Source organism: Equus caballus, chromosome 5, assembly GCF_041296265.1.
Source record: "Equus caballus isolate H_3958 breed thoroughbred chromosome 5, TB-T2T, whole genome shotgun sequence".
In the NCBI taxonomy this organism is placed as follows: domain Eukaryota; kingdom Metazoa; phylum Chordata; class Mammalia; order Perissodactyla; family Equidae; genus Equus; species Equus caballus.
In genome coordinates, this window is record NC_091688.1 from 76788614 (window position 1) to 76805509 (window position 16896).

The 16896-nt window shown below is 34.1% G+C and overlaps 1 protein-coding gene across 5 annotated transcripts in view; it reads right to left on the reverse strand.

The window, feature by feature from the left end:
* FNBP1L (formin binding protein 1 like) overlaps positions 1-16896 on the reverse strand; it is a 127324-nt gene that overhangs the window by 15760 nt on the left and 94668 nt on the right. For 3 of the 5 annotated variants that reach the window (XM_070268715.1, XM_023641616.2, XM_070268716.1), the window contains exons 6-10: positions 14130-14234; positions 10224-10352; positions 7596-7742; positions 5422-5625; positions 3829-3987 (exon numbers count right to left, since the gene is read on the reverse strand). In XM_070268715.1, the coding sequence (XP_070124816.1) occupies positions 3829-3987; positions 5422-5625; positions 7596-7742; positions 10224-10352; positions 14130-14234 (744 nt within the window). The remainder of the gene's footprint in view (positions 1-3828; positions 3988-5421; positions 5626-7595; positions 7743-10223; positions 10353-14129; positions 14235-16896) is intronic. The other 2 variants (XM_023641614.2, XM_023641613.2) reach the window with 1 other exon arrangement.

The window sequence follows — 16896 nt, forward strand, 5'->3', positions numbered from 1 at the left end:
GATGACATTTTTCCATAATCTTTCCAAATTAAGCTTAACATTCTTTAGACTGTCAGTAGTTTCAGGGAATAAAAACCACAACTTATTTTGCTGTGACAAAACTCCTGGTAAGAAGATACAAAGATATTCATGATCTTCTTAAAATGTTATTAAAAGAAAATTATATATAGGAAAAGAAGTAAAATATGTATTTTAATTTGACTTATCTCTTATGATAATTCTCATCAGCTAAATTTCTAAGTACCACAATTTTTCCAGTTTCTATATTAATGTCTTAGAGAAAACATGAAGATAATTATATACAACTGAAATATCAAATGCTTCAGTTTTTTAGCTAGTCTAATTTTATTATCAATTAGAAAATAAATTTACAGTTCATTAACCTTAGATTTGGGGGTACAAAAACTCAAGTTCTTTGTAAAAATATTAGGAATATATTTATTTTAAAAGTAATACACGTTCAATACAGAAATACCTTACTCTCATATGCAATTATCATATACCTATAATAAGAAAATTTCACAGACCCACTATACCTTAAGAAATACAAAAGGGAGCTAAAAAGGAAATCAGTTAGGCAATTAAAATTATTTGGTATATCTCATTTAAAGATAAGAAAATCCTGACAACTGTTCTCTGGATATGATAAAAGCTTACAAAAATTACCCTGGAAATCTGTAAGATCATGAATAACTTATACAGAAAACATGGACTTGTTACTACTGAATAAATCTACTTCTTAACAAAAGGAGTACCCCGTAAGCTCAAATGAAGTAATTATAGAGTAAAAATTATTTGTTTTTATAATAAGCAGTTAAGTTTGGGTATATACCAAATATTCACTAATGGTTAGATCTTGATGTCACTGAAGGAAATTATAAACCCTTGTCCCTCAGAAAAGGTCTACTGGCACCATCATTAAAAATTCAAAAACACCAGTCCAATATAACATTTTTCATATCCTTAAAAGATACTGGGAACTGTATATACTAGGTTTTCTTTAAAAAAAAAAAAAAAGAAAAAGAAATTATAATTTTTTAGAAAAGCCAAAACACAGATATTTAGGAAAAATGATATAACAAATATAGTTCAAAACCAGAGTTTCTGACTTGAACAGTACAACTCAGCAGCTTTAAGAAACCTTAAGACTAATCATTTCACAATATATGTACATCAAACCATCATGATGTATATCAATTATTGATTACTGATGACTATAAAAATATTCTGTTTTTACATAAGAACCTGGGGACTGAATTTATTTTAGTAAATTTACTTGGCTGGCTATTTCAGTGGAAATGTGAAAAGTGCCTACAGGTGATTTAGTATAAAGAGCAGTGAGTTCTCTGCTGCATGCTTTAGAGTAAAGATGTTAAGAGAGTAGATCCTAAGAGTTCTCATTACAAGAATTCTTTTCTTTTCTTTTTATTGTATCTATATGAGATGCTGGATGTTAACTAAACCTTTGTGGTAATTATTTCACAATATACGTAAATCAAACCATCATACTGTGCACCTTAAACTTACACAGTGATGTATGTCAATTTTTTTCAATAAAACTGGGGAAAAAAAAGAAACCTTAAGACTTATTTTGTAAGCTTAATGGACTTACATGTAAATCCATGTAAAAGCATATAAACTGGCTTCTTAGAGCTTATCTTCTTCTTTTTAGATTTCTCTATATTGAGAAAATTCTTAAGCGTAAGGAAAACATCTCTATGGGTTAATTTTGAAACGTCATCTAGTAAACTACCAAATATCAATCAAAACAAAGAAACTGCTCAATGCCAACGTTGTAATAAACTTTCTTTCCTGCTCTATCCCCCAAAATTGGTCTGTCATATTTTCTACCTTGCATGCTGCTTTTTTCTTTGGTATGATAATAATGAGTGGTTAGGATTTTGGCTTTCTGAAAGTAGGCCCCCCAAAATATGTGCTAATATTTAAAATTAAAGCAATATTTGGAAATAAGACAAATAATGACCAAGTAGATACTTTTAACTTCAGTTATAAAATTCTACCTATAAATTCATTCAATAAGAATGAAGATGTCACATATTTCAGCTTCTCTCTCAGGGCTCATAGTTCTAACTGCCTGAACTTTTTCATAGAATTACATCTACCTCATATCTCTATGAATATACCGTATAGAGTATTCTAACTGGGCCTGGCAGACTCAATGTCTAGAAACATAAATGATTACAAAAATATGGCTACTAAATAGTAACTTCTCATGATTTATATAACATAATATTTAATGTACTCTCAATCATCATAGAGAAGATGGGAATTAACTCTACCCTCAAAGTCAGGCAATAGAAATTCCAAATACGATTTCTTAAAGTCTTTCAAACAAGTGTCAAGGGCTTTTAAAAGTGATTACAGGTACCTGTAGTGCCTGGAGGTATAGGACTTTTCAAATGTCATTAATTGCCTGTATTATCATACACTTACAGAATTAGGTAAAGTAAATGCAAAGAAGTTCATGTCATTATAATAATAAAAGAAAGAAGTCCAAAAGGGGACACAAACTCTAGGGCATTTCTGCTGCATTACTGACATCAGTTAAGTTTCTCATTTTGTTTTAAGGGAAATGTAGACAATAATTCAATCTTGCCCTAAATTAATATATCTTGTTCTACATGTGGCCAAAAGAGAAACCTAACTAAAGCAATTTGAAGATAGAAAGGGCTACCAAAAATAAGAAAAACAGAGAGACAGGCTAAACAGAAAGGGAAAGAAAGAAATGAGAAAGAGAGGAAGGAAGGAAGGAAGCTAGAGAGAAAGGGGGGCAAAAGGGAAGAGGAGAGAGAGGGAGCACGCACAAAAGCGAGCCCAACTATAGCGTATTACTATTAACGATCAGACTTCTTATAACAATGACAGACTCTGAGTTCTCATCTGTAGGTTACCACACCTATGTTTTTCATATGTCCAAACAAATGCTCAAACAAATCTCATAAATGGATCTAAATTATGAGCTAGGAATATTACAAACGCACTTAAAATCAACATAAACAAGAGAAATTAACCTAATATTATGGAATAACACTAATTTATTTATCAGTAGTGTAACAGTTATTGTTAAGAAACAATTTAGTATTTGCTTTTTACTACTCTAAAATTTTTCATTTGCAGAGCATCTTTAATTATACATAAATGCCAAAGGCTGGCCAATTAAAAAAAAAAGAAAGAATGAAAAAACTCTGGTGAAAAAAAACTTTACTTTTTTTTAGTTCAAGAAAACAAATTCCACGTAAACATTACTCAATAATATCTAGTATTTTTATAGGCATTATAATGTACAAAATACTTTCCAATATCTTAATTTGATCTACAATCTTGATATTTAACATACCTATTTTTAATTTTTATTTAACTATTGGAAATTGTGTTTTATGCTTCTAAAAATAGGGCAATTAAAATTGAACTTGATTTTTTAAATTATCAACAATACTTTATAAATTGGCAGAAGTCATCATTCGTGACAAATTATTACATGAGTAACTCCAGTGACAAATTACTGAAAGTCTTAAAAATGTAAATACATTACAAGACAATGGTGGACATATGATTTCACATAAACAAAAAAATAGCTAATATGATTGTACCCAGCACCCTCTTTATAATACCATTCTTTTACAGTTGAGCATTTCAAATGTTATAAAGAGGAGTTGTTTTTAACTTGAGGGCAGCTATACTTAATTCTGTGGGGTTTTTAAGCTACATATTTATAGGAGAGAGCCTTATAATGAGGGTGGAGAGTATTAAAAGCCACACTACACACACAATAGGCCATCATGCATTTTAACCCATTATTAAACTTACCCCTCTTTTGAGGCTTCTGAAAGAAGGAATTCTGGGCTTCCCTGTTTTTATTTCATTCATACAATAATGCACGGGCTCAATGGAGAATGTGAGAAACTGGGACCCATTAGGAGTACTGGATGTGAATAAACTAGTAGGGGTTAAGGGTGGGGACTGTGGCTAATATGGAAATAAAGAAAGGAATCAATAAGCCAAATGTGCATAGTTTTTTCCTAAATGAAAATTCTATTTTTGGCAACATACTTTTCACAAAATATATCTCAAATAGTCTTCTATAAAAATAATATAAGAAAGTTAACATAGTTTCGCCCAAACTGTCATTTTAAAAAGTCAAATTTACTTTTAAAAATGTACCATTTCATTTGATCATTTTTTTTTACAAGCTGACAGATTAAAAATATAGAGTACAACAAATTATAATGTTAGAGAGAGCAATATGACCTAGGAAAAATATTCTCTTCTGATATCTAGAATATCAGTACCACCTAGTTAGTTATACTTAACCTGTACTTGTCAGAGATAAAGGAAGCAGCTACAGGTAAAGTTATCTAAATAGGCAATGTCTCCTAAAATAAAAAATTAAAACTGTAACCAATTATTATCACAAATAGGCAAAAAAGAGTTCATTACATTTGTGGCTTTCCTCTCAGACTGTTTCTATTTCATCCTCATTGCACCTCAATTTTTTTTTTACTTTCAATATTCCTTGTTTTTCTAAGCTTTCCTAGCTACTGTGATCTGATTTTTAAAGTCTCATCTCTCAACTTCTCGACTGGACAATACTATTAAAAGAAAGAATAAAGCTTGAGTTAATTATAATTGTGCTTTTAAAAATATTTATAGGTATGTTATAATGAGTTAAATTTTATCTATATTCATATATCAAGATCAGAAAAATGAATTAAAATAATCTGTATACTTCAGTAAATACAGCAAAGAGTAACAGAACATATCTATTTTCCTACTGATGCGACATTATAATCACTAAATTGATAAGAAAGACTAAGCACTCATCTATTCCATTTATCTGCTGAGCTAGATTTATCTAAAATAAACACTACTTGAAAAGAGGGGTTCCAACAAGAAGTTAAGAGTGAGATTCTCCTATAAACTAGAGATTTTTTAAACTTTAAATAACCACAAACATTGAGCCCTTCCCATTTAATATCCACATGGATGATAAAAATAACTTTATCAGTATGATCTATAAGACCTAATTTGACATTATCACTGTGGTCAATCATTTATTCCAACTGAGAATGGCAATTTTAGTGGTCTTATAGTTAGACTATAATGTTTCCTTAGAATTCTGATTGAAACTATACAACAAATAAAATATCAAAAGCATATAATTTAAGAGATATCACCAACTTATTAAATATTTTTACACATTATTAAGTGGTGGTCAAATGTTAAATCCAGAAATAATTTTTACTATTAAGGTACAAAACTATTTCTAAGTGAAAAGTTAACTGAATCATTCAAACCAAAATATTTATTCTGTATGAATAGTAAACCATTATCCGTTCAATACGTACATGGATTTAAATGACACACTAAAACAAATCAGCATAGAGGAATTTTGACTTTTACCTTAGGCTTCTTTCCAAAGAGCCACAACTTGCCCTTGGCCTTTCCTACTGTGGTTTTGGCATCCACCTTCCCGATTTCCTGTTTGGATGCACTGATAGTCCCATCAGAAATGGTTCTATAAATATGCTGACTGTAATCTTCAAATGGAAAGTCTCCTGGAGGCTCAAATCCAGACTTGAAAGAGTCTACTACCATCTGAGAGTCCTGTTTTACACAAGAAACATGTTTTTAAAACCATTTCATTTGTTCATAGTACCACATTTAGCTTTCAACTTTAATCCATGCAAGAAAACAACAACTAAAAATTTAAAGAAATAATTCTACACTACTCATTAAAGGTTTAAAGTGAGTAATTTCTTCCTGTGAATTTGTAATAAACCCTAAATATTTTAATCCCAATAGAAAAAATACTAATTTACAAATAAATTACCAATTACTTAATTTGTAATATTGATGAATGTTTTTACTCCATAGCTTTAAACCACTGAAATTCATATGAGGACTAGTTAGTTGATAAGGAAGAGCTAACTGACAAAAGGAATATAAGAAGAGGTTATTCTCAAGTAGAAATTCTCAGAAGTTTCAAAGGAAAATACTTTTTGATTTACAGGATTGTCTACAAAGAAGTTGACCTTTGGAAGAGAGGGAAGGGCATCTAATCATAAAAGAGAGTATGGGACAGTAGAAAGGCTTATATTTATCCAATGAGGAAAAGACAAATAAAATATATTAAAGACATAATTGGGAATGTTAACAGAGCAACAGAGAAAGATCTCACAAATAGCACTGAGAGGAAAAAGCAACTTTTAAAATATAAAGTTCAGTACCATTTACCTAAAACTTTAACTCACATAAGTATCATATATTGTTTTTGGACCTACACACCTCTATCTGAATGTTCTACTAACACCTTAAACTCATTTTCAAACAGAATACTTTTTTTTGAGGAAGGTTAGCCCTGAGCTAACATCTGCTGCCAATTCTCCTCTTTTTGCTGAGGAAGACTGGCCCTAGGCTAACATCTGTGCCCACCCTCCTCCACTGTATATGTGGGACGCCTACCACAGCATGGCTTGCCAAGCGGTGCCATGTTCGCACCCGGAATCTGAACCAGCGAACCCCAGCCTGCCAAAGCAGAATGTGCACACTTCACCGCTGCACCACCGGGCCGGCTCCTCAAACAGAATACTTTATCTCTACAAACTCCTCCCCACTCCTAACCACCTCTCCTTATTTCTTATTTCTGTTAATAGTACATTTTGCCTGTCATTTAGCCAACTCACCCTTAAGTCATATTTTACTTTTGTCACTAATGCCACCCCCACCAATCACTTGCTAAACGATAAGAGTAAGAAGAGGGACCTAATTATATTTGTAACCTTGGATCAAGCCATACTGAAATATAAATGTACTTTTGAATTCTCAATTAAAGAACCCCCAAATCCTCTTTTCTTTTTAAAATTTAAGTCAGAATTCTATTTGTTACAGGATCCTCACTAATATACCAACTTGCTGTGAAGACCAAAATATGTGGTCCACATTTGGCAGTCCCCGAACACTGGTTCTCTTCTCCTGCTCTGCCCTTACATCCTCAGTTTCTGCCAACCATTCTTTTTGATCAATCAACATTTACCAAGAAATGACCTGTAAAGACTCTGCTAGTCCGTGATCAAGATACAATGTGATTAGATATATTTCCTCGAAGGGACAGAGATATGCTCTTCCTTCTACTCATGATGCCCTCCTTCCTCTTTCTCATGGGCCATCATTCCATGCTTCAAATTCCAGCTCAAGTGCCAACTCTTGTGTTAAAAGCAACTCTTACAACTCTAGATCTCTCTGACCATTTCCTTCTCTGAACTTCCACTAGACCAACGGCACAATAGTTTGTAACACAGAGTTCACAGGTTAGCTATACTCTAAGAGTAAAACTAAAACATTAGTGAGGGGAGGAGAGGAAAGGATTAGAACTCTTTTCTTTTAAACAATTAGAATTTTAGTGTTTAGAAGAGTCCTTAGAGCTAAAAGGAGTCCAATCTATTGCCAGACTTCCTTCTACAGAATATAATTTAGAATCAACTAACCTATCAACTACTTCACCAATTCATTTTACTAACTAAAACAGCACACTTAAACCAAGTATATTTGTTCAAATATAATTACATAGCACTTACTCTTCTTTCATCAACTGATTTTGCTGCAAGAATCATTCCTTCCAAACATTTTGAAATGATAGGAATAACTTTGCGTTCTGAGTCTGCAAATCCTCTGTAACACTCACTGAGTTTGATCGTCCTTCGTTCATCCATTTCTTGTAGTTGCTAACAATCAGGAATTAAAAAAAAAAAGAAAACTGAATCTTTTCTTCTTTTCATTCTGAAGCAATCCCCTCAAAAAAAAAAAAAATTAAAGATTCTATCCTAATAGTTATACTGTTGTTAATACCTTTTAACAAATGCTACAGACTTATAATACATAAAACTTGATAATATATTAAACAGCAAAAGGAAAAAAAAAATCAGGGCTTTTAAGTACATCCTAAAACCAGGTGACACTGGTTTTCAAGCCTTCTAAAAGGAGCCCCTACAGGCCACCAGGCTCCCCTTCTCATACTACCTCCTCCTCTCATTCTTCAATCAACAATCAGTTGCTGCTTATGCTTCCAGAAGTTTTATCTGAAAACAGAATTCTGATGCTTTTTTTTGTTCTAAGCAATTGGCCTATAACATATACAAGCCTGAGATTTCTAAGCCCTTAAGTTAGTTCAGAATACTTTGGTAAGATCTGGCTGGACCAAGATCCACAGCTGACTGCATATCAACAAGTACCTAGACCTACGCAAGTCTCCAGCTCAGAGTGACTATCAAAGGGTTGGGGACACAAGAGGCAAAACATGAAGCCACAACGTCAAAGTGGTACATATATGGAATCCCTACAATTGAAAAATTCATTGGCACGTGCCACTAAGAACTATGCTGGGACACATGAAACCAAATAACTTAAAGGCACTTTTTTTCAGCTTTATTGAGGTATAGTTGACAAAACTGTAATATACTTAAAGTGCAACATGATGATTTGATATATATATACATTGTGAAAGATTCCCACCATCGAGTTAATTACCATGTTCATCACCTCATATATTTACCTTTTTTTACCCTTGGTAAGAACACTTGAGTTCCACCCTCTTAGCAAATTTCAATTATACAACATAGTGTTATCAACTATAGTCATCACCTTATACATTAGCTCTTCAGACCTTACTCATCTCATAACTGGAAGTTTGTACTCTGACCAACCTCTCCCCATTTCCCCCACCCCCAGCCCCTGGCAACCACCATTCTACTCTCTGTTTCTGTGAGTTTGACTTGTTTTTCAGATTCCACACTGGGTTACAACTGTAGTCATGAGAATTTCTGACTGTGGCTCTGCATTTGCTCTGGTTGGATATAAAAAAAGTCACGCTGTCTCCACTACCCTAAAGCAAAGGGCTAGGCTCAAAGGACATGCGAGCTATTATTGGTTTCCTGAAGCAGATGCTAAAAGATTGCCAATGAGATGGGCTTCTCAGGGTGTAATGTGTCACTCCATGTTCTGCAGCAGGAGCTGGCCAGAAGAATTCTCCCCAGTTATAGGCATTTTTTAACACTTCCTATTTCCCAATACTAACCTTGCTTTCTCCTAGGAAGTACCTACACTGCTCCAGTCCCAAACTCCCACAGCCGTGATATCACGATATCACTTTTCCCTCTTTAATTACTCTCCAGAGCCTGGGAATTTATTTTGAGGCCTGCATTTTCACAAAAGAACTGCTCCCAGCACCACAAAATAGCAAGATTATGCCATAGCAAGGGCCAACCAAAAGGATCAAGCCCCAAAACACAAAAAGTAGTTGATTCCCAAGTTAAGGTCTCCCCAGAATATGAAGGCTTAGCTAGCAAGCCTAGAAAAGCACCACAGAGTGATGACTGGCAGGCTACATGCTCTGGATCAAATGACTGGAATCTGATACCTACTCTAGTCCACCACCTCTCACTATACTTCCTTTGTACTTCTAACTTGCCTTACAAACAAAAAAAAAGTATATCTGGGCTGACACTCTTTCCACACAAGCTCCGCTCTCCCAGATCCTACTTCTTTCAACACAACTTCACTAAATTCCTTTTCTCTAATTTTTCTTCTTTCTACAATAGGCAGTAATATAATTTGAGCCTCATGTAAATTCTGGGGTCTTTACCTGAGGCTATTTGGCAACTACCATCATCAAGCGATGATGAATGGTATTTATAAGCAAATTCATAGCCTGAATTATATTTATGATCTGGCAGCTAGAAAGACAAGCAGGCAAAAACCAGACTAGCAAATACATCTTATAAGATTTATTTCTGCCACCTGACCTAATGTCAACAATTCTGGTATAGTGTCAAAAAGCTACATCCCAATTCTAGGTTGAGCAGATTACAATATACAGTTCCAATAAATTCTCCCTATTAAGCCATAATACTTAATGATACAGTATTAAAATTTATCTAGAAAATGTTGTTTTAGGGGACTGTTTATTACATGAATAATAAATAATAATAAATAATAAATCTGTAGAAAAATTTGTGATTTAGGAAAATGAGAAAGTTAGGAAAATTACTTTTCAAATCTATAATCATAAAGAAATTTCTTATCACCAAACCTGATGACTAGTGAATCTAGACACATTCTGATTGATAACTGAAATTTACAAGTTTTACATTTAAAGACTAGCTCTTCCAACTATGAAACTGGATTAATTTCATTTATCTAAATTTTACCTTGTAAATCTGAGGAATCACTACGTAGAAATGCTTGTGTTGCTCTCCATTAAAGTTCTGTAATTGTGCAGCATATTCATTTTTATTTTCATCAGCCATATGCGTACGCAGATTCAACTGCTGTTTAGCCTAGGGGCACATTTGTCCAAATCATTACCAACAAGGATAACAACCAAAAAATCATAGCTAATTCACTTTCATAAAAGTTATACTAAAACTACACTTTTTCTAACTATTGATAACTTTTAAAACTGAAGGAGATGCTCGCAGATTCTATGGTCAGAGCAGTCTTTCTACTGCAATATTCCCTTTTTCTTATTGCAACAGTCCTCCCCGTTGCAATACTCTATCCAAATAAAGTTTCTCCTTACCAAATCCAGACTTTTTAAAAAAACATTAAATGAATGTCAACATTATGGCCTGAAACAGTAAGCTTTTAATCAGAAGAGAAAACAGCATAAGGAATATTTTAGACAGTTACTAGTAAAACATTTCTTTAAACATGATCCACTTATATCTGACTCAGAACCACAGTGAAACCAAATAATGATCAAAATGTGATCTGGGGATAGTAATATTCAACAATAATTTCCATCTTTATACAAAACCACATCTCTATACTTTAAGGAATGCTTATTTAGAATACAGTTCTGTTCATCTCAAGCTCTTGTAGAAATGCTTTTCAAATGAGTCATAATAGTATCATCTACACTGGTGAGAATGTCGGAATACAAACAATACAAATCGTTAATTCTAGATTTATTGGAGAGGATTCTAAACAAATTTCTCAATTATTCTAAAGTAATAATAAAAAACAAAGTAAGAACCAAACTCAATTTTCCACAGTGTTCCAAGGAATAAATTATGTTATATGAGAGTGCTTTGAAAACTGTAAAGCACCTTGTGAATATGCTTTATTATTCTAATTCCAGTTTCTACAAATGTAGTCCCTGACCTTTTATCAGTAGGTCCACAAGTTAGTTCTTCTGAACTCAGAAACAAACTGACCTATAGAAACGCTTGGTAGCCAAGATCTCAGGTAAGCCCACAAAAATCCATTTAATCCACAGTGTACTTGAAAGTACAACAAATAAGTACTATGGAAACTAAACACCATGGCCCAAAGCTTTTCTACAGAAAAATACATTTGAAATTCCAAACTGGGGCCCTAAGTACCAATTCATTCACTCCTTCCCCTTTTCTCCCTCCTCCCACAAACTATGACGGAAGAGAAGATTCCAAATTATTCCGTTCTGTCAGGGGAAACTCCTGTTCTCCAAGTCACTGGCTGTGATTCCCAAGGTCCCGGGTGAGGGTTCCAGCAGGGTATGTAGGAGTATAAGTCTAGAAGCTAAAATAACTAAAGCCTCTACTGGCATTTTCTGGGCTTCACATTTATTGCCTTTCTTTTCTTTCTTTTTTTTAACTTTGCATTAAAATTTAAAAAAAAATTTTAATTGTGGTAAAATGTAAAATACACAATACACGTAACATAAAATTTACCACTTTAATCATTTTTAAGTGTACACAGCACATAAGTAGTGTTATAGGGGCTGGCCCCGTGGCCAAGTGGTTAAGTTCGAGTGCTCCGCTGCAGGCAGCCCAGTGTTTCGTTGGTTCAAATCCTGGGTGCGGACATGGCACTGCTCATCAAACCACGATGAGGCAGCGTCCCACATGCCACAACTAGAAGGACCCACAATGAAGAATATACAACTATATACTGGGGGGCTTTGGGGAGAAAAAGGAAAAAAAAAATAATTATAAAAAATCTTAAAAAAAAAAGTAGCATTATGTATGTATATTCACATTGTTGTGTACCTGCCTTCCTTTTCTCTAGGAACATGAATAATTGGCCTGCTTCCTCTTCATTTCTTTTTTTGTTTTGGTAAACTTTTGTCAGTAGTTGCTTGAAACTGTGTTCCCTTCCCTCCCTCATCACTTAGAATTCCTCTGCTCTCTAGTTCCTAAAGCAAATCTTCAAAGTTTTCCTAATTCTCTAATAATTGAAGGGGCTGCAAACAAACGAGCATAAAAAAGGAGGCTGTAAACATTAAAATTCTTAAGTTAGGTCAAGCTACTAGATATGTTTTATCTAGATTTCAAGATATTTGACTAGCCTCTAAAGATATTTCTGTAGACAAAATAAAGAAATAAGTTAAATAAGAGTCCAGTTAAAGAATTTCCTTAACTTGCTGAGTATATAAACCGTGCAGTCAATGTTTGATAAGTCAAAGGAGTTCTTAAGGAGTCAATGTCAACCAGCAAGAAAGTCTCCCATCTATAAAATACTGCTATTTGCCAATTGTTATAGTCCACATTTTTATCAAATAATGATAACACATTATGTGTATGACATGATGGTAGGAAGGAAATTAATATAGTGGACGAACAAAATCAGGATCCAAAACAGCAGGATTAAATAGGATCTTAGCAGGATTCAATCTAATAATTGATACATATGCACATAGGCATTTAAAACAGCAACAGTACAAGTTCTGTCTGAGGCACACATTCTCACACCACACCACATGCAAAAAGACATGCAGATTTCAGTAAACCATGAATTTAATAGGAGTCAATCCAAACAATGTGGGTGCCCAAAAATTTAATATACACTTAGGCTACAGTTAACATAAATTTAGTGTTCAAAAAAAGAGAGGTAATCAAACTTAGGACTGATTAGACCACACCTGGATTATTATATCCAATTTGAGACGACATACTTTAAGTGAGCTACTGATGAATTAAAGGGTATCCAAATGAAAGAAGTCATAATGAAAGGTAACAAAGTCATTTCATATGTGGAACAGTTGAAGAAACATAGTATTTCATGTAGGGGTAGAGAATCTGCTACAAATATCTAAAAGGCTATTGTGAGAAAAAAACAGATTTAATATTTTTCTGGTACGTCAAAGAAACTAAAATTGAACAGGCAGACGAGTGAGGTCAATATAAGGAAATGTTAAAGTTGAAAAAGAAATGAACAGAGTGCCTCAAGACTATGTATTTCCAATGACAGGGAACTTACTGTCATTAGAGGTATAAGTCATTAAAAATAGGGCAGACAAGACATAAGCATCAAAGTTTTACCAGAAGACCTTTAAGGTAATTCTAACCTGGAATTTATATGATTTTAGGTTTGTTTTTTAATTGGTAAAGAAAATGGAGGGCAGAAAATAAATTATTCTTCTCTTCTTAGTTCTTTCTTGTTCGGATCCTAAAGGGAATTATAAAATGCTAAGGAGATAAATATAATACCGGTGGGCCTTGGTATATACAAAAATGTGGAGTAAGGTTCACCTGTATTTCAAAATTCCAAAATTCTATCACTATCACTGTGTCAAATGTTCTAAGATAAAGAGGATACAGCAGGGGAAAAGAAGAAGGAAAGCAGCAACAGTTACGGAGCTGATCCTACCAACAGTTACATTACAGAACATTTGGCCCAGAATCAGTTAGTGAGTGACAAGAGAGGGTTCAGTTTTTCAGAATGAACGAAGAAACAAACAAACAAACAAATAGCTAGTATCACATACTTCTGACAGTTTTATCATGTAAAATTGGGGAAGCACACTACCCACCCCCCATTTGCATACCCCATCAACACATCTTAGACTTTCCACCCTATTTTGGAATAGGATAGAAGTTCATTCCCAAAAGCAACTTTGTCTTTCCTATGCATTTTGATTGCAGTTAAGACATTACAATAAAAGAAATTGATGCATATTAAATACTTTCTCAGACCAATATGTGTAATTTAAAGTTCACAAATATTTGCATATTTTAGATTTAGATGTAGTGTATCTCTTGGGGAAACTCTAATACCAACATGAATATTCTAACTACTCTCCATATGCAAGTAATATTATTTTGATATCAAAGTCAGTTTGGATTATTTCTTACCTTTTCAACATCTGCCTTGGTTGCATTAGTATCATTATCCAATCTTTCATAACTCTGTTGTGCCTTTTCTGCCTCTCTACATTCTCTTTCAAATTTCTTTTTACTCTGTTAAAAAAATTAAAATATCACATTGAGAAATAAAACTAGATTTACAGTACTTCATTAAAAAATAACTTTAAGGGCCAGCCTGGTGGCACAGTGGTTAAGTGCACACGTTCTGCTTTGGCGGCCTGGGGTTTGCTGGTTCAGATCCCAGGTGCGGACATGGCACCATTTGGCACGCCATGCTCTGGTAGGCATCCCACATATATAGTAGAGGAAGATGGGCATGGATGTTAGCTCAGGGCCAGTCTTCCTAAGCAAAAAGAGGAGGATTGGCGGCAGATGTTAGCTCAGGGCTAATCTTCCTCCAAAAAAAATTAAAATAATAACTTTAAAATGTTGCCACTGTGTATTATATAGAACTGCACACTGAAAGTAAAATTTTTCTAAATTAGAAATTATACTATTACAATCAATCCATGTGCGTTAAATATCAAACATTATAGACTGTGAAGAAAAGAAAAATCATAGACATGACTGAGTTAACATTTATTAGATCTCTTCCAAACAAGAAAAAAAATCATATGTATTTTGTAATTTTCTATTATAAGCTCATCTTCAGCAGGACTTTTTTGATTTGTTTGGTGTTTTTGGTTTGGTTTTTGCATGTTTGTTTGACTGGTTGGTTTTGGTGTCTGCTTGGTTTTATTTTTTTGGTGGGATTCCAATGTAGCCTGGGATGTGGAAATGTTCCTCCAAAGTGGTTTCAAGTTGTTTCTTCCAAGTGTTCCAGGAATATCACCAGCCCAGAAGTAGGCCTTTAAAAGATTTTTTATTTCATTCAAGTTACTATGACTTTGTAAAACCTATTCACAACTGAGCCATGTAATATATACCATAATTTCCTTTCCTATATACTTTTTTTTTTATCCTGGAGTTAATGTCTTTTTTTCCCCAGTTTGCTTAATTTTCAGTGTACTTTTCTCTAATTCAACCCTGGTTTCCCCAGTTCTTTAAATCTTTCCTCAGTTAATTCAAACACGTTCAGAATTCTATCAATTTTATTTTCTTGATGAAATCTCTCCCAAAGGCTTTTCACATGCTAAAATTTGAACTGGTTACCAAACTAAGTCTAATACATGGCTGTTACCTTGGGATTTCCCTTCACCATTATCCAGGGGATTCCTTTCACCTCTCCCTTGATTTGAATCCCCTATTTCCTAGTTCCATGCCTTCTCCTTACTTGGTTCATTTCCTTATTTTGCTGGAACACATCTGGCAGTAGTTTCCTAAAAGGTTTGTGGGAGATAATTTTCTAAGTCTCCATGGCTAAAAATGCCTTTACCATCGCTTTCAATTGATAAAATACGGCTGGGTATAAAACTCTTGAGTCAGAAAAATTATCTTGCTTCACAAATGTAAACGTACTACTCCACTGTCTTCTAGCTTCCTGATCCATTCTGACTCACGATCCTTTGCATAAAATGTTTATTTTCTGTTTTGTTTTTCCTCTCTAGAGGCTGGTAGGATCTTCTCTAACTGCTCCGAAATTTCATGAAGATATGTTTTGCTGTGAATCCACTGTACTGGGCACCTGGAAAATCCTTTCTATCTGGAAACTCATGTCTTTCTGTTCTGGGGAATTTTTCTTGAATTATTTTTGTCCACTTCCTATGTTTTCTATTTTTTAGGATGCTTAATATTTTGAAAATGAACCTATCAGATAAGCCCTGTAATTTTCTTATATTTTCTCTCATATTTTCAATCTCTGTCATTTTGCTCTACTTTCGGAGAGATTTCTTCAATTTGATTCTTTCTAGTACCTTTTTCATTTCTGCTATCATAGAGTTCTCTTTTGTTCTCTGTATGTTCCCCCCCCCCCTTTTTTTTTTGAGGAAGATTAGCTGCGAGCTAACATCCACTGCCAAACCTCTTCTTCACCCACTGCTGAGGAAGACTGGCCCTGAGCTAACATCCATGCCCATCTTCCTCTATTTTATACGTGGGATGCCTGCCACAGCATGGCTTGGTAAGTGGTAGGTACATAGGTCTGTGCCTGGGATCTGAACTGGCAAACCCCAGCCACCTGAAGCAGAGTGTGCGAACTTTGCTGCACTACCAGGCTGGCCCCTGTACGTTCTTTTCTTTTTTTCTTTTTTTTTACTTTTCATTAAGATTATGATAGTTTACAACCTTGTGAAATTTCAGTTGTACATTATTGTTTGTCAGTCATGCTGTAGATGCACCCTTTCACCCTTTGTGCCCACCCCCCATGTCCCCTTTCCCCTGGTAACCATTAATCTGTTCTCTTTGTCTACATGTTTAACTTCCACCTATGAGTGGAGTCATACAGAGATTGTCTTTCTCCATCTGGCTTATTTCACTTAACATAATACCCTCAAGGTCCATCCATATTGTTGTGAATGGGACAATTTTATCCTTTTTTATGGCTGAGTATTATTCCCCTATGTTCCCTTTTTTAATAGTATCTTGTTCTTATTTCATGGGTATAAACCTTCTCTCTTCCCTTTGAGAATATTAACAATAATTTTGGGTGTTTTGATTATTTCCACATCTTATTTCCATTTCCTTTCATAGTCACTGTTTCTTCACTGTTGCTTTTGCCTTACATATTACTTTTGGTCTCTGGTGTTTACATTAGACGTTTTAAACATCTGGGGCTTCCTACCTATTTGCTCTTATTCAAAAAGCCAAGTGAAAGTTC